This window comes from Lontra canadensis, unplaced genomic scaffold (assembly GCF_010015895.1).
Source record: "Lontra canadensis isolate GAN:19392208 unplaced genomic scaffold, GSC_riverotter_1.0 scaffold6, whole genome shotgun sequence".
In the NCBI taxonomy this organism is placed as follows: domain Eukaryota; kingdom Metazoa; phylum Chordata; class Mammalia; order Carnivora; family Mustelidae; genus Lontra; species Lontra canadensis.
In genome coordinates, this window is record NW_022631000.1 from 3,016,716 (window position 1) to 3,039,310 (window position 22,595).

General features: G+C 37.4%; 1 protein-coding gene across 2 annotated transcripts; it reads left to right on the forward strand.

Moving 5' to 3' along the window:
* Positions 1 to 3,859: 3,859 nt before the first annotated feature.
* Positions 3,860 to 21,161, forward strand: PCNP (PEST proteolytic signal containing nuclear protein). 2 transcript variants are annotated; one of them, XM_032852078.1, is made up of 6 exons: positions 3,881 to 3,987; positions 9,624 to 9,801; positions 9,877 to 10,039; positions 13,081 to 13,155; positions 18,116 to 18,171; positions 19,340 to 21,161. In XM_032852078.1, the coding sequence occupies exons 2-6, from the start codon at positions 9,746 to 9,748 to the stop codon at positions 19,464 to 19,466; spliced, it is 477 nt and encodes a 158-aa protein (XP_032707969.1). In that variant the 5' UTR covers positions 3,881 to 3,987; positions 9,624 to 9,745; the 3' UTR covers positions 19,467 to 21,161. The 2 variants fall into 2 exon arrangements, with proteins under 2 accessions (XP_032707968.1, XP_032707969.1); XM_032852077.1 differs by lacking the exon at positions 9,624 to 9,801 and having other exon boundaries at positions 3,860 to 3,987; positions 9,825 to 10,039.
* The last annotated feature ends 1,434 nt before the right edge of the window (positions 21,162 to 22,595 follow it).

The following is a 22,595-nucleotide window of genomic DNA, read 5'->3' on the forward strand; positions in this document are numbered from 1 at the left end:
CTGTATTATGAGAAATGGGCTTGGGGGGATGGAATTCATTCCATGTCCTCTTAGGAAGAAAAAGGGGGTTTACTTGATGACTTACATTTAACACTTCCCTATTGCAGTATGGAGAACTTTCCTTTCCACCCCTCCCCCCAAGATTTTTATTTATTTGAGACAGAGAATAAGCTGGGGGGTGGGCAGGGAAGCAGAGGCACAAGCTGACCCCTTGCTGAGCAGGAAGCTGGATCAGGGACTCCATCCCAGGACCCTGAGATCATGACCAGAGCTGAAGTCAGACGCTTAACTGACTGAGCCACCTCGGTGCCTCAGCTTTCCTTTTATAGGAAAAACTTCCTTTTCTCCAGCTGTGTGATTTGAGTGGAACCTGCCATATTTTTACAGACCTTGTCCTGGCCACAGCTGATTATCCCTAAGGAGATACCTCACTCAAACTTAGAGATGGGCATCTGACTTTAAGAGAGGCCAGTCACAACTTTTTCTAGGATTTTTGGATTTGAGAACTAAACCTGTGTCACTGTGATGATGGACTTTGACAGACAGGAAGCTCTGGAATTGATGGTGGCATTCCTTTTTATGAAGGAAGACAGGCTATATAGGAGGAAGTGAAGCTTACATATAAAAGTAAGACCAACTTCGGCACTGTTTATTTTTTTAATTAATTATTTATTTAAAAAAATAAACATATAATGTATTTTTATCCCCAGGGGTACAGGTCTGTGAATTGCCAGGTTTACACACTTCACAGCACTCACCATAGCACATACCCTCCCCAATGTCCATAACCCCACCCCCCTCTTCTAACCCCCCTCCCCCCAGCAACCCTCAGCTTGTTTTGTGAGATTAAGAGTCAATTATGGCTTGTCTCCCTCCCAATCCCATCTTATTTCATTTATTCTTCTACCCCCTTAACCCCCCATGTTGCATCTCCACTTCCTCATATCAGGGAGATCATATGATAGTTGTCTTTCTCTGATTGACTTATTTCGCTAAGCATGATACCCTCTAGTTCCATCCACGTCGTCGCAAATGGCAAGATTTCATTTCTTTTGATAGCTGCATAGTATTCCATTGTGTATATATACCACATCTTCTTTATCTATTCATCTGTTGATGGACATCTAGGTTCTTTCCATAGTTTGGCTATCATAGACATTGCTGCTATAAACACTCGGGTGCACGTGCCCCTTTGGATCACTACGTTTGTATCTTTAGGGTAAATACCCAGCAGTGCAATTGCTGGGTCATAGGGTAGTTCTATTTTCAACATTTTGAGGAACCTCCATGCTGTTTTCCAGAGTGGTTGCACCAGCTTGCATTCCCACCAACAGTGTAGGAGGGTTCCCCTTTCTCCGCATCCTCGGCAGCATCTGTCCTTTCCTGACTTGTTAATTTTAGCCATTCTGACTGGTGTGAGGTGATATCTCATTGTGGTTTTGATTTGTATTTCCATGATCTTTGGTGCTGTTTAAATCCCTGCTTCTGGTTATTCTTGAGGTCCAGCTATAGATTTGCCTTTAGCATTCATTGGTTGTTTAAACTTCATGCAACACCCTGGTAATTCCTCTAATAAATTCCCCTTTTTTGCCTAAGCCAGTTTTTGGGTTTCTGCCTCTTGCTACCTAATAAGTCCTACTATACTTGAGAACATGTGTACTTCTTTCCCACAAAAAGAAGTTTAGGAAATGTTCATTATAGACTACCTGCACTGTTAACTTTTTTGAAAACATAGGTAATAAAGATGGATAGCCAACTACTTCTACCTAGTTTCTGAACTGGGAATTAACATGAGAGATGCAATCCAATACATTTCTTAAAGCAGGATTTAATCTTTTACTGAATACTACTAAGTACCTACTCTACCAAGCAATATACAGTTTACATGAATTATTTAAACAACTATTATACTTTTATTATGATGTATTATACTAAACTATTATAGTACTTATAACTTAGTTGCCTAATAGTACCTTTTTTACATATAAGGAAAATTTACTCAAAACTCAACCTTTAAGTGTAGTCTCAGAATTCAAAAGATTTGTCTGACTTTAAAGTCCTGGCTTTCAATGTATAAATTATGCACTCTATAATAAGGCAAGTATGAAGTGCAATGGAAAAACAATGGATGCCTAACCTAAACTCATGGGTGCGATCAGGAAGGGCCTTCAAAAGTGATGTGTAAACTTAGAATTGGTAAGTATGATATGAATAAATTTCAACCTTTGACTGAACTAAGTGGCAAGGTGCTAATACTTGAGCCATTTGCAATACAATGAAGATAAAACAGCATAGTACTTAAGAACAGGGTTTAGAATTGCCTGGCAGGACTGGCACAGAGAGTGAGGAAAACAAGGCTTCTAGGGCACCTTACTGATCTCCCAAGTCCTAGCCCTACTCCCTGGGTTCCAGCTCCACCGTAGGCTCTGATACCTAAATTGCTTAATCGCTTGAAATTTCAGTTTTCCTCCTCTGTGAAAAGGAGATTAGAAATAGTTCTTGACTCATAGAAAACAATAGGGAGTCTGGCACATAAATGCTGAGTAAATATTAACTAGTTACCTAATTTGGACTATGTTCAAAATGTGTGGAATTTTTTTTTTTTTTTTAAGATTTTATTCTACAGAGATAGCAAGAGAAAGAGAGCTTAGGCAGGGGGAGCAGCAGGCAGAGGGAGAAGCAGGCTCTCTGCTGAGCGAGGACCTGATGAGGCGCTGGATCCCAGGAACCCGCGATCATGACCTAAGCTGAAGGCACATGTTTAACTGACTGAGCCACCCAAGCGTCCCTTCTTAAGACTAATTTCTGTTAACACTCAGCTTTTAATATAGGACAAACCCAGAAACTCCAGGCCCCTAGGCAAGGAATTGACCTCATATGGCAAGAGAGTAGTATAAATATAGGGAGAAAAGGAAGATGAGTCTAGAAAGTTAGGCTAAGGCCCAATATAACACTGGAACCTCATTCTGCAAACCTTAGGGATTCACTGAAGTTTCCTAAGGTGGAAATGCCTCTAATCTTAACTGAATGAAGTAACTTCTCTCTTAAAAAAAAAAAAAAAGACTTCATTTATTTGTCAGAGCGAGTGAGCACACAAGCAGGGGAAGTAGAAGGAGAAAGCTGAGCAAGAAGCTGGGCGTGCGATTTGCTTTAAGACTCTAGGATCATGACCTCAGCGACTGAGCCACCCAGTTTAACTTGATGGAACAATTACGACCTACATAAAAAATAGACTTACTATTTGGCTACGTGACTTTAGACAAATTACTCTGGCCTCAATTATCATAGCTAATTAAAAAGGATGATTCTGCATTGGACTGTTGCAGGGATTAAGCAAGAGGACATAAGAGGGCGCACCATAAACGTTGTGTTTTAAGGTTTTTTTTTTTTTTTTTTTTTTTTAAGTTTTATATATGTAAGTACTCTCTACACCCAACATGGGGCTGGCACTCAGGACCCCGAGATCAGCCCTACGCTCTTCTAAGCCAGCCAGGAGCCTTCACAGCCCTCCTTTTTTTTTTTTTTTTTTTAAAGAAAACACAGGAGATCCAGAAAGACCAGAATAAATAAGCCGGCTCGCTTTAGCTGTAGTCACACCCTGGTCTACAGAAACCTTACAAGATTCCTCCAACGTTTGCAGAGTGGTGCCCCCGTATCTCCCCCACTTCTCTGGACCATAAAATCCTAAGTAAGCTCTAGTCCTAACCAGTCCCCCATAAACACGCAGCCCAACACTCCCCTCCCTTCGTTCAAAGTCGACTCGCAGATGATGTCACATTCACTTCCGTTTCCAAAATGGCCTCTTTCCACTTTCCAGGGCCGCTCTACGCTGCTGCCTCGCTGGCTAGCTCCAAAACTCAATGGTTGTTGGGCGGGGCCGTGACGTCCTTGGCGTGGCTGCAGGGGAGGCCGCGGCGGGGAAAATGGCGGACGGGAAGGCGGGAGAGGAGAAGACTGAGAAACCGCAGCGAGCTGGAGCCGCCGGAGGTGAACACAACCCCAGCGTTACGGGCTGCGTGGGATACTCTGAGCCTTTCTTTGAGGTCCCCAGGGTGGGGGGTGTAGGAAGGAGGCGAGAATGGGCGGATCTGGCGCTCACCCGGCCAGGTGCTGGGCCCAGATGAGACCCGGGCACGCCCGGCGCGGCCCTCTGGGATCCGGGCCCACATCGCCTCCTTGCCGGGGGAGAGCCGGCCACTGTCCGTCACCTGCTGGCCCCACCGGAGGCCCTGCTTCCGAGGAGAAGGGATATGGGTACCAGAAAGGGGGACGGAACTCGGGGTGGGACCGGGAGCGAGCAGTGCAGGAGCCGCTACCGCCACACCGGAGACGCACAGCACACAAAACACACGCGCACACACACAGTGGGAGTCACCGAGCAGTGGCTGCAGGAACTGGCCGAAGGCCGAGTTTCCGACGGTGCTGGCTTCTAAGTTACACCTAGGAGTTACTTGGCTTCTCCCTTTTCGCCGAGGAGGTGGACCTCGGCCTTTTATTTTCAAGCTGAATACTGACCCTGTAACGGGATGGGTCGAGATGGAGGAAAAGAATGCCTTTGCCTGCCCCCTTGTTTAAACTGCGGGGTCTAGGGTTAGGGTTTGACTGCCTTTAAAGTGTCTGCTTTTTCTGAGTTAGGCTGTTGCTAGCTAACCTCATGACAGATATTTAGGTGGCTTAATAGGCTAGTGTGACTTTTCCTGTATTTTGTTACGATGCGAACTCAGGTTACAGCTATCTTCATTCTGTATCCTCCACCCCCGTAAATTTGGGCCTTGTGCATGAGGGGAATGAAGCTTCTATCCAGGCCCCCACCCCCCTTTGTCGCAACAAGGCAAGTAACTTAACACGTGCGACGTGATCATAATATCTTTTTAGAACGTTTTAAGTTTTACTCTCTATTCTGACTCCCTCAAATCTTATACCTGAAATTTAGTTTGAGAAAATATCGAAGATTAATAGCATATGAAGGCAGTTATCAGGACGTTACTAACATGACGTTTAATGTGAATTGCCTTGGGAACAAAAACTGAGAAAAACGTAGCGTTCAGTTACTTAATTAAACAGCAATTTAAACCGTATAGTACTATCTCATTAGTGTTGGGTTTTTCCCCCTCAAAAATCATCTGGGGTATTATTGAGTGAAAGGATAAAAAACTAATAGTTTGAGGAAAACCAAAGATCTGTAATCTAAAGAAAGAATCTTAACTGGCTTTCAGACTATCTTTTAACTTTGTAGAATAGCTTTTTAAGTGTCTTGAGGATATTGAAGATGTGTTTAATGTGTTACCAAGATGTACCTTAAGTGTCAGCATAACTGGACTGTGTAATTTATCCATCACCCTTTCAGTTAGGGGTAATTAACTCTAGTATGAGTGTTGATGTTTCTATTGTAGCATGTTTTTGTATGCAGGGTGGTAGTATAAAGTTAACTTGGATGATATAAAAAATTATGGTATCCTTGGTGGTGATTTAAAATAAGTAGTCCCTTCATAACTTTGTCGTAATATGCCTTCAATGTGCCTGCCTTAACAAGAAGATAGTGCTGTTGCATATAAAGCAATTTTGAATGTCAGATAAAAACAGGTAATACTACTGTGGATTTGCTGAATTGCTAGTTTTGTGACAAGTTGGCACTATTTTGAAACACTCTCAAGTTTTTCTCAGGGTCTTACTGAGCTGATTTTTAGCTCCTGTTGAACAGTCCAGTAAGTTGGGAGTGTAACTTTTTGTAAGTAGTTATGAATGAATTTATGTCAGTAAGAGAAGCTATGTACTTGAACTTGTTCTCACCTTAAAGAGGATAATGCTAAAGATAAGCCTTTGGGCAGATTTTTATTTTCTCTTCAGCTACATTTTTGTGGCTCATTGAAACAGAGATCTTAGAAAACTGTCCATATCAAAATCATGACCATCTTGTGCTATTTTAAGCTATCTGAGAAGGACTTTAATGAAAGTGACATTATCCCAGCCATTAGGAGGGTCTTGAGTATGTTCTCATTTAAGCCGAATACAAATGGATCATGAAGGATATATCCTTAGGGACTTAAACGTTCTTATTAGGTACTTTTTTTTAAAGTAAGGTAACTTTGTTCTCCAAGGGCCACCTTTCCTCTCCTGCTACTCAGTGGAAAAGAAAAAAAATGCTAGTACCATGTGTCATTTGATTTCACATTAACTATATACTTTGTTAGCTCAGAGTGAATGCAAACTAGATAAAAATCCCTTTTATTAAAATATTCCTTGATGAAGATCTAGTACAATTATATAATTTTATGCATATTTTGCTATAAATTGTGATTCTCTTATTTAGAAAACTGATCACATATTTACTCATTCTTTAAAATATAAGCCATGTTGCCAAGAATTTTCACATTGCTAATCTATGGTCATCTCAAAATTTTATTTTCCGTGGTCCAAAATACAAAGATCCCATTAAATAAGTTGAAAACAACAGTTCTTGATTAAAAGCTCCAAATGCTAAAGTGTAGTACATGTTGTATTTAAGGAAAAATACTTTGGGGGCACCTGGGTGGCTTAGTAGTTAAGCGTCTGCCTTCGGCCCAGGTCATGATCCCAGGGTTCTGGGATGGAGCCCCACATCAGGCTCCCTGCTTGGTGGGAAGCCTGCTTCTCCCTCTCCCACTCCCCCCCGCTTGTGTTCCCTCTCTTGCTGTCTCTCTCTCTGTCAAATAAATAAAGTCTTAAAAAAAAAATAAAAACACTCTAATGTACCTAGAAATTAAGGCTCATATTTAGTGATTTATTTCAAAGTTCACATTAGTTGAAATAACTTTCTGATGAACTCTATATAGACTTGTAGAATCTGTAATAACAGTCACATTGATGATAACATAGATTTGGGTGTCACACTTTTCCATTTTCATTGCTTACTCCATTTGCTTTATTTCCTAAGTATTTTGTGTATTTTATTACATAATTGTTAGAGGAGGATTACCTAAAGATAAAATAAAAGCTCCAATTCATCTGACACATTGAGCCATTTAAGGCTAAGTAATGAGTACTAATAGTACACCCACCTTCTTCCTTCACTCCTTTTCCCCTCATCTCTTCTCTGAAGTGTGGATATTTTCAAAGCTGGTGTCTATTTACAGTGGCTTAAAAAAAAAAAAAAAAAGGAAAACCCCCAACAAACTTCTTTAGAGTTGAACATAGCCGGTTATTTACTACGTCCAAAAATAATTTGCTGGATCTGGAATCAGTCATGTTTATTTATTTATTATTATTTTTTAAGATTTTATTCTTTTATCAGAGAGAGAGCACACAAGCAGGAGAAGGGGCAGGCAGACTCCCCACTGACAACGAGCCCCATGCAAGATTCAATTCCAGGACCTAGGATCATGATCTGAGCCGCAGGGAGACACTTAACTGACTGAGCCACCCAGGCATCCCTGGAATTAGTCATGTTTAGACATAAGCTGTTAGACATAGTATGTTCCATTTCCAGAACAGACCTGAGATGTGGGTGGTCTTAATAGATTGCCTCTTAAGGTGGCAAGAAAGCAGTGTGAATAAAATTGAATTGCTTCCAGTTGATTACTTAATTAGTGGTAGTTTTCCCAACTCCCCTGTTCATGCTGCCTTTTCTACAGCAGTGTCTATAGAAATTTTCTCTTTAGCATCGTGTGATTGGGCAGATAGTATTGTGTTCCATATATTATCACATACTAACTCAGCCAGTTGTCACTCTTAATGGTATTAATATATAATGAGATTAATGTTCTTCACTTTATTATTTATGCTTTAGTTTTTCTAGATTCTTTGTTCCAGAATTATTTTCTGGGTAAAAGGAGACCTAGAATTAAGAAAAGATAGTTTGTTTTTGTTTTTTTTTTTAAAGAACTGGAAATCTTGACTAATTATGTGTAGCTCTTAGGTCACAGTTCAGAGAACAGAGTATACTGCAGTCAAGACTGAATGTTCTTTATGCTATTTGTTTTGATGTTTTTCAGAGTTTGTGTTTGCACAAAACTTGTTCCTTAGTGTATAGATTGTTTCTTTATGTAAATGCAGTGCATTTTCTATATGTTTTTATGTGTTCCCATATATAGAGACTGCATTTTCAATTTTAGTCACAAAGAAATAGTTATCATTGTTTAGGTTCTACAGTAAAACTCATACTTGATTAAAGCTGTAAATATAATGCAGAATAAAATTTAAAATAATGCTTTCAGTTCTAAACTTGGGCTTTGAAAACACTAACGTTGGCATAAGACAGTCTTTTTTTTTTTTTTTAAGAAATTCTAAATTAACTTTTTTTTAAGATGTTATTTGTTTATTTGAGAGAGAGACCATGGGTGGGGGGTCAGAGGGAGAGGGAGAAGCAGACTCCCCACTGAGCAGGGAGCCCAGTGCCACTAGATCCTAGGACCCTGAGATCATGACCTGAGCTTAAGGCAAACACTTAACCTACTGAGCCTTCCCGGTGCCCCTAGAAATTCTAAATCGATTTCTGTATTTCAGCTATTAAATATTGATCTTACATCCTTCAAGTGCTTTTATAATTGCATATTTAAATAAGTAAATGGCACTTCCAACAACCATTCCAGTGCTGTCTTTGTCTCCTAAGGAAATCCCAAAACATCTAATCCTGCTTAATTCCTCACCTGCATTTTATTACAGCTTTCACCCCCTTCCAAAGGGAATAAAGAGTTCTGTTATCTTTCCTCTAAACAAAATCAGATGTTCTGTTCAAAGTGCTTATTAATCTAGAGACCTCATCGTTCAAGATTATATAGATTGAGAGCTTCCACTTCTGGATTTTTTAATCTGTTACTTGTCCAGCTATTTCTGTTTGATTTGCACTTTTCCCCCCATTCTAGTTGTTTGTCCCGTTAACTGTTGTCAGGGCTGTTGCTTAGAACCTCTTCTCTTTATAAATAAACTGTTTAGTGTAGCCGAAAACATTCTATAGGGTGAATTGGGGAAAGAAAATAAAATTTTTAGTCAACCATATTTGTCTTACCATTCAGTATGTTCTTAAATAGCTTTCTAGTGTAAAAGACCAAAGATACTCAAGATGCTAACTTATTTTGTCACTGATTAATACAAATACAAGCAAAATCACCGAAAGCCATCTTGTATTCCAAATTTACATATGTATATTTGAAATTTTAATGAGTTCATCTTTCTTGAAAAAAAGTAGTGTGTAAACCTAAATATGATTGTTAAAATAGGTGATAATTAAGGTTTCAGAGTAGAATTAAATCACATAAGAGGGAATGACTTGATGTCTTCCTTTAGTTTCCTTTTCAACTCTAAAAATTGTGTGAGAGGTACGTGAGGAGCACATCACTCAAGAAACTTACTCCAGGCTGTATTAACATTGTAGTTCTGGTAATAAGCCATTCATAACTAGGTATTTTGTATAACTAGTAGTAATAATTGAAGAATGTCAGAATTTATTAATCAAATGTATTATTCTGTGATGTGACCAGTTGCTCACAACCTAGTTTGTGTAGAAGAACTTACAGACCTTAATTTCTAAAAAGCAGAATCCCACAAATGATTAATTATATAACTTTTATAATAGTGTTTAGTTGAAGGGTCTTAGATTTTGTGAACTCTGTGTTTATAATTTTAAATTGCTCTGTATTTTATGCTAGTTAATTCATGGGAGCCTCTTCTACTGCCACACAATCTCAGTTCCTGCTGTATACTCTAACAAACAGTGGAAGAGACTGTTGGGTCAGTAGGTGACAACTGCAGAGGTATCTTCCTTATAACGATGATTTTTGAGGTTGCTGCTCCCATCAATCTGCTCAGTAAAAATAGCTCATCTTGGTAAGTTGTTTCGACTTCACCAGGACCTGAAGAAGAAGCAGAAAAACCTGTGAAAACTAAGACTGTTTCTTCCAGTAATGGAGGGGAAAGTTCCAGTCGCAGCGCTGAGAAGCGATCAGCTGAAGAAGAAGCTGCAGACCTCCCAACAAAACCTACAAAGATCTCCAAGTTTGGATTTGCCATAGGTAGTCAGACGACAAAGAAAGCCTCAGCCATATCCATCAAACTTGGATCAAGTGTGAGTTGTTATTTTACCTGTATGATGTTCAAAATGGGACTTAAAAATTTGTTTCAGGAACCTGCTTATAGGGGATTATGGTAAATTGAGTCTAAAAAGGTACATTAGTGCTTGAACTTACATGTAAGTATTTAAGAAGTTACTAGCTCTGCATTCAAGAATGGTGTGGATATATTATAACTCAAGAAAACTTTTAAGAAAAAAGGTTTGGAATAGGAGAAGGAGTAACTATATAAGCAATATATGATTTATAAAGTAAGAGCTTAGAATTTTTCCAAATTGAGCAAAAACTCTGAAAAATATTTTCAGAAAGAATTTATTTTTCTTCTCTTTCAATTCTGGTAATATTAAAAATAATATCTGTAGAAATCAGTACTAGTGAGGTATTACTTAATAACTTCCTATTACTTTGGAGCTACAAATGGACATTGAGCCATGTTGTCCTATGATAAATCAACTTTTGAGTCTTTGTTTTAAATATAAAACTTGAATTAATAATTTTTAACCGTGGAGTATCTGGAAAGTTTTGAAATACTAGATTGAAACATGAAGTTTCTAGATTTGACTATTTCTGACCTACAAAAGTGACAATTTCATATGTTCCAAGCACATAGATCTTTAAGGAAAAAATGCTTAGTGTATTATTGTTAGCTTTAGAAAATAGTTACATTCTTGTATAAGGAGAATAATCCTGAAATTATTAGGATTATTGCTTTTGAATTGTTTATTCATATCTGTTCTGTGAAAATTAATGTTCATTTGCCAGATGCATATAGCTTTATTTGTGTGTTTGATGTTTCACTCAGAGATCTTAAAGATATAATGTGGATCAGGTTTCCGCCAGAGTCAGTGTGTTTGAGTTACACTTCTTATTTTAAAAGAGCTACCATTTCTCAGAACTCCTACTCCCACCCTATGTTGTTTTGCCTTTATTTTCTTCCTTTCTTTAAAAAATTGATTCTGGACAAAAGATATACAGCTTTTAACTTCATTACTTCATGACTTTTCTTCCTATTTGAGTGATTCTTTGTTTAGTTTTTTTTTTTAATGAAGTTGCATAGACCAACTGCATAAATATTTGCAGGATTTTTTTGATAGTCATTAAACATGTATTCTCATATACACCTTCATATGGATGTTTCTTTTGATAACAGGTTTTTCTGTGGTCAGCACACCCCTAAATTAGATGTCCAAATCCCTACTTTTTCTAAATCATTAACATGATTTAGTAATTGCTGATCATTTTAGGTAGGAGGATTTTGTTGATAAAGCCTATTCAGTAAACCATCTAAATCTTTGGAAAACAAAAACCTGTTTTTATCAGGTAAACTTTATTATAAACAGGGTCATCTTGAGGAAGTGAGTTTTAAGATACAAAAAATAGTTGAAACTATTGCTTTTGATTATATGATATGAAAAGGCAGTTGATCAACAGGCACTTACTTGTGTCATCTGTTGAATGTGCATCAAACACCTGACGTATTTAAAAGTAAAGGATATTTCTAGAGTCTCTATGCATAATCTCCAAGTTAACATTTTTATTCCTTCAAAAGCAAACATTTATAAAAAAGCATTTGTGTTCTAGAAGAAAGAGTGCTTCATTTTGTTTCAGTAGATCAGAGAAGATTTCACTGATGAGGTGATGTTTGAGTTAGGGTTAACTGTAGACAGGAGGCAAAGGGCATCTCAGATAAAAAGAATTTTGTGCAAAAGCAGTTTAGATGTGAAGCCATTCAGGAAATTGTAGTTGGAAAGGGTATCCAAATGTAGGGGTAGAAAGCCCCCCCCCAAATAAGACCACAGAACGGAATCAGAAAGGACTTACATAATATAGTTTTGTTTTATTTAAGTTCTAGCAGAGCTATGGGAACAACACAGATTTTCATTTTAGAGATAAACATTCTGGTAGCATTATAGAGTATTAGAGGGAGGAAACACAGAAGGTGGGGAGATGGTATTTCTAACAGTAGTTGAGGCAAGTAATGCTAAGGGGCCTGAAGTGTCAGTAGTTGATGGGAATGCAGAGGGAGATGTAGGTCTTTCAGATAGAGATTTAAGCAACAAGACTTTACAATTGAATGCAAGTTGAAGAAAATGTTTTCTGGCTTGGGTACTTAGAACATTGTGAAACTAAAGTACCCATTGGGGCTCTAAGTGGAGCTATCCAGTAGGCGTGTTGCATCCTATTTGGGGCAGACATAGGATTTGGTAGTTAAAACTATGGGAGTGAATGGAGTTAACTAGCGAAGTACAGAGAAGGAAAGGAAAAATCCCTAAGGATGGAATCTGGGGTGTCTGTCATTTAAGGGGGGGAATCAGGAGGAAACAAAGAGGGAACAAAAGATCAGAGAATTAGAATAGCCTCTAAAAAGCATTGTCAGAGAAGTCAAGGTAGGAGTGTTTAAAAAAGTAGCTGGTGATTAGAGTCAAAAGTGGTGCACTGGTTATTGGTGACCCTATAGAACCAAGGTCACCCAATTCTAGGTGAGAAGCCATGGGGCAATGAGAGGAAACCAGACTGCAGTTGTTTGAAGACAAAATGGATGATGAGAGGATGAAGATAGTGTGGACAACTGAACTCAGAAACTTAGGTTAGATAGAAGAGAACCACGTTTATAGGCTATAGGGCAGAAAGCTAACCAGTAGAGAGATGAGTCTTGGTGTCTTTTATGTTCTCAAGGCACACTGCACTTCATTTTTTATTACTGTGGTAAAATACTACTAATCATTTTCTTTTACCTTTTCCAGGTACCCCTTAGCTAAATGATACTCTATATCCTGACTAGAAAATGTTTTACGGGATGAAAATAAATGGACATATAATTAATAGAGATAAAGCTATACCCATCGATAGCCAGATTTTTAAAAACAAAAAATGGATTTCTTTGAAGTTTTTTCTGAGTTCCTTACTATAGGTTTCTATGAAAACATAAAATCAAGTCTTTTAAAATGTTATTTGTATCATTAAGCATGCCTGTATAAACATTATATGATACTTTTTTTAACATTATGTGATACTTCTTAATGTGTTTTTTCTTCAGAAGCCTAAAGAAACTGTTCCAACACTTGCTCCAAAAACTCTTTCAGTAGCAGCAGCTTTTAATGAAGATGAAGATGTAAGTCAACAACTAGTTTTATTTTACTTTAACCAGTTCTTCAAGGAAGATGTTAGTGGCTGATTATAGGTTGTATTAATGGTACTAGTGAATTTTCTTCGTAATTCTGAATAGTTGTGTGTGTGTGTGTGATGCCTACAAAATCTGCATATTTCTATTGATTTTATTTTGTTGTAGGATTTTTTAAAATACTGCCTTTGGGAGCAGTCAAGTTAAGAATCAAATCAAGGGCTTCTGGGTGGCTCATTTGGTTAAGCGTCTGACTCTTGATCTTGGCTCAGGTCTTGATCTTACATTCATGAGTTTGAGCCCCACACTGGGCATGGAGCCTACTTCAAAAAAGGAAAAAAAAAAAAGAATCAAATAAACAAATGCTTATTATGAACAATAGTAGTACACATATGTGCTAGGAAATATGTAGGGTCCAAAACCAGAAATTTTTTTTTTCTTAAGATTTTATTTATTTATTTGACAGAGAGAGATCACAAGTAGGCAGAGAGGGAGGCAGAGAGGGAAGCAGGCTCCCCGCAGAGCAGAGAGCCTGACTCAGGGCTCGATCCCAGGACCCTGAGATCGTGACCTGAGCCGAAGGCAGAGGCTTTAACCCACTGAGCCACCCAGGCGCCCCCAAAAACAGAAATTTAATGCTGCTGTCTTTAATAATTCTGTAGTTGGAGTCTTCAGTGGTGACATCGTGCATGCATTCAGCTTTGAAAAGGCGGCTGTAACGCTTTCTTCTGGTATCCCCAAGAATAGCTAATAGTGCAGGTGATTCTGCTAGAAGCCTATTCAATAAGCAGGTGTTCCAGAGTGAGCATGAGTTGCTTATCTGCTGTTCCCTTAGGCAGTCCTAGTTTCCTTATGCCTCTCACAGTGTCCCTCTCTTATGCTTATCAATAACATATGTGGAATATAAAGCATCATTTTGACTGATTTTTTGGTTTCTGACTTTAGAAACTAACCCCCACTTAAAATGTGACCCCATTGTATAACAGTTAAGTATTAACAGAGTACATGAGCAATTGCTCCCAAAAGCAGTATGGTTAAGAATTAATACATTCTGAGGAGCATACTGTAGACTGAAGTGATTGGGAAGAATATATAGAGAAGAAATAGGAGTTGGATGCCAAAACATTAGGCAGCGTTGTGACAAACCTAGGACTACTTTTATAAGCTAAGAGTTTTAAGAGCAGTAAAGGCATAGCAGCTGCATTTGACTGGACTGGAGATTTCTGTGGAGAAGTTTGGGCAAGGATGACTGTGGAGTGATTGGAGCCCAAATCAGGTAAAGAATTACTGTGGTTATCAATGTGTTCTTTGGACTTAACTCATTTTACATATTGGAGTGATTTCTGTATGCTAGGCACAGTGAGATTATAAAGATAGATCAGACATGTTCCTCTAGGAATTCAGACTAGTAGGGCATAAAATAGTAGAAAATAAAAATCAAAAGTATCTGAAGACATAAAGCGGTATGGAAATTCGGGGAAGGAAGAGAGTCTGAGTAACTAGATGCAACAGCATGGAAAGACCATGACTACTAGACTGGCAATGGGAAGACGTGGATTCTTTTCCTGTCTTGTCTAATTACTAACAGGTAGAAAACCTGTGAATAAGTGTGAATAAGTCACTTCACCTTCGGGAGCCTTAGTTTTTCAGCTATAAAATGAAGACTCAGTTTAAATCCTGTATTTTTAAGCTACTACTCAGAGTTCTGGGGTTCTTTGGAAATGTCTCAGAGCTCCTGTGGTGTTAGGTGATCCCTAACAAGCATGACTCTAGTCTACTGCCCTCTTTTTCACTCGTAGCTATTCTTTAATCTGTTTGATACTTAAGGACCCAAATAAGTTTTTATTGAGGAAAAGAGTATTTCACCCCCTCAAAAAAAGTTTGAAAAATACAAATTTAATAGTATTTAATGTTTTCTGTCATCTCTAATATTCTTAAGAGACTAGGTAGCTTTTTGGTATGTATAGAATGTATGAGGGAAGGACATTATAGGAAGAAGGGAACAGCATATGCAAAAGAAGAGAGGCTGGAAAAGCTCCTGCATCATAGTACTGGCTTTGAACACCTAACAATTTGGACATCTTTTCCCGTAACTTTATCTTCCATATATTCCTGTGAATCATGTGATGTAGTTATTCCCATTCTGCAAATGGAGAAATTAACAAAATGATGGTGAAGGATATAAACAACTTGTCTCTTAGATAAAAGAATGTGTGCTTGGTTTTTTCCTTTTTCTGCAGAACATAGTTAAGTAACCTTGAATATATATCAGCCTAAAGTATGTTGGACAATGAGGGCATCCTTTTAATTAATTTTGAAATTTAAAAATATATTTTTAGTTGTGGTCTCCTTAGTCTCCTTTAGTTTGGACAATTCTTGGGTCTTTCTGTTTTATGGCATTAACGTTTTTGAAAAGTTCAGGGCAGTTATTTTGTAAAATGTCCCTTAGATGGAATTTGTATAATGTTTCCTCATGATTAGATTCATATTACTTACGTTGGCAGGTGATGCCAAGTTCTTACTGTATCATATCAGGGAGCACATGTCAATATGTCCCATTACTGACAGTGTTAACTTTGATCATTTGGTTAAAGTCATGTCTGGCAGGTTTCTGTACTTCTCAAATTACTATTTTACCTTTTGTTATTAAAATTTATCTTTGGGGATATGCTTAAAGAATACATGCGGGTGGGGTGCCTGGGTGGTTCAGTCCTTAGGCATCTGCCTTCGGCTAGGGTCGTGGTCCTGGGATCCAACCCTACATAGGGCTCCCTGCTCAGCAGAAGACCTGCTTCTCCCTCTTCCATTCCCGCTGTTTGTGTTCCCTCTCTTGCTGTGTGTCTCTCTCTCTGAGGAAAAAAAAAAAGAATATGTGGGTGTTGCCTGGCTGCCTCAGTCCATAGAACCCATGACTCTTGATCTCAGGATTGTGAATTCAAGCTCTGTGTTGGGTGTGGAGCCTACTTAAAATTAAAAAAAAATAAATAAATAAAAAATAAAAATTAAAATTTATGGGGCGCCTGGCTGGCTAAGTTAGTAGAACGTGCGACTCTTGATCTCGGTTTTGTTAAGTTTGAGCTCCAAGTTGGGTATAGAGATTACCTAGAAATAAATCTTTAATTAAAAGAAAGGATACATGGGGCGCCTGGGTGGCTCAGTGGGTTAAAGCCTCTGCCTTCAGCTCAGGTCCTGATCCCGGGGTCCTGGGATCGAGCCCCGCATTGGGCTCTCTGCTCAGCGGGGAGCCTGCTTCCTCCTCTCTCTCTGCCTGCCTCTCTGCCTACTTGTCTCTGTCTGTCAAATAAATAAATAAAATCTAAGGAAAAAAAAAAAAAAGGATACGTGAAAATATATAATTTTTTAAACACTCTCATGAGTGTTAGCATCCGTTGATGATTCCTACCAGACTCTGTTATTATGAATGTTTGCCAAATGATGATTTTTCTCATTGTTTTACCTCTTTCACATTTATTGTCTCTTCCTGTAAGGAAGAGCTTTCCCTTATTTATGTAAGTGTAGTGTAGGTTTGTGGGTTCTTGATTCAATAGGCAGTAATGCCCAAATTGTCTCAGACTTGACCAGGAGAAACTCCTTTAGTCTAGATCTTAAGGATACTCTTTTTAAAAAGAGTATTTAGGGGTTCCTGGCTGGCTCAGTTGGTAGAACATGCATGTAATTCTTGATCTCAGGGTCATGAGTTAAAGCACCATGTCAGTCGTGGTACGTACTTAAAAAGCTCACGAGTAAAATTCATACATAAAAATAGACCTATAATGAATTTAACTTATCATGTATCTTTTTAACATCTTTAGAAGTATGGAAAGAATGACCTTTAAAGATACCTTTTTAGTAAAAGACATTTTTAGAAGGAGCAATACCATAAAGTTGTTAAGAATCTTTGCTTGGAACACCTTTTTTTTTTTTTTTTTTTTTGACAGAGAGACAGGGATAGAGGGAACACAAGTAGGGGGGAGTGTGAGAGGAAGAAGCAGGCTTCCTGCTGATCTGGGAGCCCGATGGTGGGTGGGGGAAGGTGGTGGAAGGTGGCGGTTCCATCTCGGGACCCCGAGATCATGACTTGAGCCACCCTGGTGCCCCAAGAATCTTTGCTTTGGCATCCAGCTGTGTTGCTATTAGCTTTTTTTTTTAAGATTTTTTATTCATTTATTTGAGAGAGAGATCACAAGCAGGCAGAGAGGCAGGCAGAGAGAGAGGGGGAAAGCAGGCTCCCCGATGAGCAGAGAGCCCGATGTGGGGCTCGATCCCAGGACCCTGAGATCATGACCCTAGCCGAAGGCAGAGGCCCAACCCACTGAGCCACCCAGGGGCCCCGTGCTATTTATTAGCTTTTTAACTTTGGACGAATTACGCTTGTTTACCTCTCTTTAATTTTAAAAATGCAAATGATGATAATTATCCTTACCTAGTAGGATTATTAGGGGGTTTTTTGTTTTTCTTTTAAAGATTTATTAGAGAGAGAGTGCAAATGAGCTGGCACATGCACGAGTCAGGGGAGGGGCAGAGGAAGAGAATCCCCAAGCCAACTACAACCCCACCCCCCAGTGTGGAACCCAACTCAGGGCTTGATTCCACCACCCTGAGATCAAGACCCAGACTGAAGCCAAGAGTCAGACGGATGCTCAGTGAGCTGAGCCACCCAGTGCCCTGAGGATTGTTAAGGGTTTAAAAGAGTGCATATTAAAGCACTTAGCACAATGTATACTGCATAGTAAACAAATGGCTTGGGTTCTAGGAGGTCTATTTATGCAAAGTCAGCACACTTGAAGATCTGTGTTTCTTTTTAAAATGTAGTTAAGATAAATACTTTTCTCCTTTTACCAAAATTTATAGTATTGAAAATGCTAGAAGACTTCAATACAAAATTTAGTATTATTAGTAATCAAGTGAATTTAATAAACCTGTAATATATCATCTTTTTTTTTTCCTCCAGAGTGAGCCAGAGGAAATGCCTCCAGAAGCAAAGATGAGGATGAAGAATATTGGAAGGTATATATTTGTTTATAAAAATTGTAAAGAATGATCTTTTAAAATGAACTTTAGGCTTTTCTTGCATATTTGGACAGAACAGTTTTGTTTTGTGAGCTATCAGTGATCTTATTTTCTCTCCTGGAAAGGGAAATTGAATACCTTATGAAAAAATAATAATTCTAAGTATATTTCTTTTCAAATACATATAATCTGTATTTTCTTCAGATATATGTGAGAAATGTTTCTGATCTAAAATTTAAGTTTTTTCAGTATTAAAAAGAAGGCTTTCACTCATTCACCTGTCATATTATTCTCTACATTTAATCTTGATTGTACATGCCCTTTTTTCCTTTGTAATTAAGGTGCCAAATACCAAAATAAGACAAGTGTTTTAATTTTTAATTTTCCCCCATGGTTCTTTTGTCATGGAAATAACATTAATATCAAGTTAACATAATGCCCATTTTCTTGTCTTTGTATACATAAATAGGTAACTTAGAGGCTAGTAAGAAAGTTCGGATTTAAAGCAACCCATAGTTTGTCCCCATTTCTGCCAAATTATAAACTCCTAGAGAACCAAGTCCATATGCAAGCATCCATTTCAGACTTGGGGTCTAGGATTCAAATAGGAACAGTCCCAGTGACTGCCTATGTACTTTCCTTTCATACTGGAACCTGAAGAAAGAAATACATCTGACCATGTAACCCAGTTTAAACACCCAGTTTGTTTGTTTATATATTTGAAAATATATCAAAGAGGTAAAATTGAAACAAATCTATTACATAAATCCACAATGACAATGAACCTTTTTATGTGTTACTAATATGTCTTCATGTTTTTCTTTTTCATTTTTTATAAATGCTGATGGCAAGCCATCAGTTGATTTCATGACCCTTTTAAAGGGTTTCAAGCAGCAGTTTTAAAAACTGTTGTGGTTGCTACCCTTAGCTATATGTCAGAATCACCTTAAGTGTTAAACATGCTGGTCTTCTCAGACCTACTGAATCTGAAATTTTAGGACTGGGTCTTACAGAAAGTATATTTAAAAAAAAAAAATCTGTAGGGGCTTGTGATACTCAGCCTCTGTTCATAATAGGTACTAAACAAATATGTTTTGAATGAATTAAAAACATGACCCGAAAGGCTTATGTAACTTTTAAATAAATTTCCTATCTTTTAACACAGGGATACACCAACATCAGCAGGACCAAATTCCTTCAATAAAGGAAAGCATGGTTTTTCTGATAACCAGAAGCTCTGGGAACGAAATATAAAATCTCATCTTGGAAATGTCCATGACCAAGACAATTAAATGATGTGTTGAAATTGGGGTGTGGGGTGGGTGTAAAGTTAAAAGGAACAGTTTCCTTTTTTAAAGAATGGTATAAGACTATCTTTGGAGCCGCCTTTTTTTTTTCCTTTTTTTTTTTTTTTTTTTTTTTAAGATTGAGTGGTACACTAATAAATGAGAGTTTGAAATTAGAGGTAATTTATGTTTTATATACAGATTTCAAGACATTTGCTAATTTTGTAGTTTCATGTGATTAGTTTCCAAAGGTTACAGATAATAAAAAATCAGAAATGGTACCTTTCTAAGAATTGCATATTTTTTTAGACACAACTATTAGCACATTAAGAGGAACGCAAAAAGTTATCGTCTATTAACCTGCAAGCAATTACTCTTAACTCCCTTATTAACCTAAAGTGTCTGGCTCCCAGGAACAGCCTTATAGAGAGGGAGTATTGTATTGGGAAGAAAATGTTACTGGCCTATGACTGAAAAAAGTATGTTAGATAAAATTAAAATACCGCTTTTTTTTCCCCTATTGGGCATTTGTTTTGTTTCAAGTCATTGTAAACTAGATATTGCATTGCTATCAGTTGGTACAGATGCTTAGCTCTTCAAAAAAATTTTTTTAAATTTTATGTAAATTGTTGAGTATTGGAAATAGCCCACTTCACTTTAATGGGTCTTGTCTACCTTCATTAGTCTTCAAAGACCATTTGCTACCAAAGTAAATCAGTATTTTGAATGTGCTTCTCTTGGTTTTTGTTATTAGCTAGTTCCTGTAAGCATTTCCACCAGATCTTGAGGCAAATCGTAAGGAAGCTGTTTCTTTTAAAATACAAACCACCACCAAAAATTTAAATATACATAATACTTAAATATTTGGCTGTTTTTATTTTTAAAAGGTAGAAACACCAAAAAACAACATTGTATGAAGATGAAAATGAGAAAGATGCACTTTCTATAAATTCGTTTAAGCTTAATTTAAGTTACTAACTTGTGAAAGCAAATTTGATTTGAACTCAATGCAAGAATTCTTATTTTAATACAGTAATATGGTTTATTTGAAGTGTATACATATTAACCAGTGGCCTCTCAAAAGCACATTTTAGGTACCGAAGAAAGAAAGAAAATGCATCTTTAAACATATCTTATGGATTCTTTGACCACATATATGTTGTTAGACCTATGTATTGTAGGAGTTTTTTTTAAATTTTTGTATAAATTATTTTTTAATGTGACAGTTAAACACATCTTTAAAAGCTTAGTCACAGATGAAAGAAACAGTATAATGATTTCTTTGAATACTCCTGCAGTGCTTAATTTGGAGGCAGCTTCAGACTATTTTATTGGTGGTAACTACTTGCTGAGCTCTTTTAATAGGTAATAACTCCAGAGAAGCAGCCTGTATATATATATTCCTAACATTTTGTTCATTTGCATTTAAGTTTAGAGTAAGCCCCAAGTAAAACGATGGAAATGTATATAGAACTATTAGTTCTTACACGATTTAATTATATCAAGATACATGAATTTAACTTGCTTTAATGTAGGCAAACTTTCCACTTTTGTCCATTTTACTGCTTATGTTAAAATAACATCCCTCTCCTACTTATTCTTTTCTTGACTCAAGTGAAATATTAACCTAAGGTCAAGATGGGAGAGAAACGACTGAGATGAATGTCTTTACTAAAATACCAATAAATTTGTCAAACTCAATAGTGTTCTTATTTTCTATTCTATGTAATTGTTGCTGGTTTTTTTTGTTTTTGTTTTTTAATAAAAAAGAAGAGCCAGGTGTTACGATTGTTGCTCTTGCCCAGATTGTTGGCCAAAGTAATGAGAAATTTAAAATTAGTATTATTGGAGTCTACCTAACTTAGCACATAGTTCTATAGCATTATAGTATCTGGGGTTGGAAAAGACTTAATCCAAATCCTCCCTCTCCTTCACTGCCAAAGTGTTTCTGTCCTGTGCTGTAGAACATCCTGCCAAGGCATATCTTTGAAAATCCTTAAGTGTTAGAAGGTATACGTAGTGTCTACCATCCATTGGCTCCATGTCATGTGTTCAAAATGTTTATATGGCTGCTGCCCAGTAGGTCGGGTCCTAGTAAATAAAAAATTGAGCTACATTTTAGAATTAAGACTCATTCCAGTTTCAATAATTACAAATGAAGGCTGTGGGTTTTCAAATGTTTTTCTTGGCTCTTGTAATCAAGGTTAGCTTCACTTAGTGTGGAGGGAAGTTACTTTCCTGGTCATGTGAAGGTACTTCTTTGAATTTTAAACTTCATTCAGACTTAGAAAACATTGTGAAAGTATTACAAGGTATTTCCATGTTCTCCAAATGTTAACATCTTAAGTAACTACAGGACAATTGTCACAATCAGGGAATTAACATTATTATAATACTTTGCTGTATTACTTTGTACTGTTGTCCTGCAGACTTTTTTCACATTTCACCATTTGCTCCATTACTGTCTTTGTAGTCAAAGATCCACTTCATTGTCCCACGTGGTGTAGTTGTTATCTGTCTCTCTTTAGTCCTTTAATCTGGAACACTTCAGTGTTTATCTTTCATGACGTTAGACTTTTTTAAAACGATAAGGCAATTATTGTAAAAGATCCTCAGTTGGGGATTTGCCTGCTATTTCCTCATGATTAAATTCAGTTTATGAATTTTTGGCAAGAATAGCACAGAACTGATGTGTCCTCATTGTAGCAGCAAGTGCATGATTTAATTTGTTATATTGCTAGTAATAGTAATAATGATCACTTGCTTAAGGTGTTGTCTGCCAGATTTCTCCACTATCAAATTACTGTTTTCTTTGTAATTAGTAAGTATCTTGTGGGGAAATTCTTGGGACTGTGTAAGTACCCTGTTTCTCATACTATTGGCCACTAATAGGGCAGGCATTCATGGTTCTTTCCTGAAACAGTTGTTAGTATAGTATTTGCCAAGTGATGGTTTGCTATTCCCAACATCTCTTCTGCTTTTAGTAGTTGAAATTCTGCTATGAGAAAGCCCCCTCTTCATTATTTATTTATTTTACTGATAATAGTCCCGTGTATCCTTATATTATTCTTTAGGTTACAACCCATTATTTATTTTGTAGTTCAGAATGTCCCAGGCTTGCCCATACAAACCCCT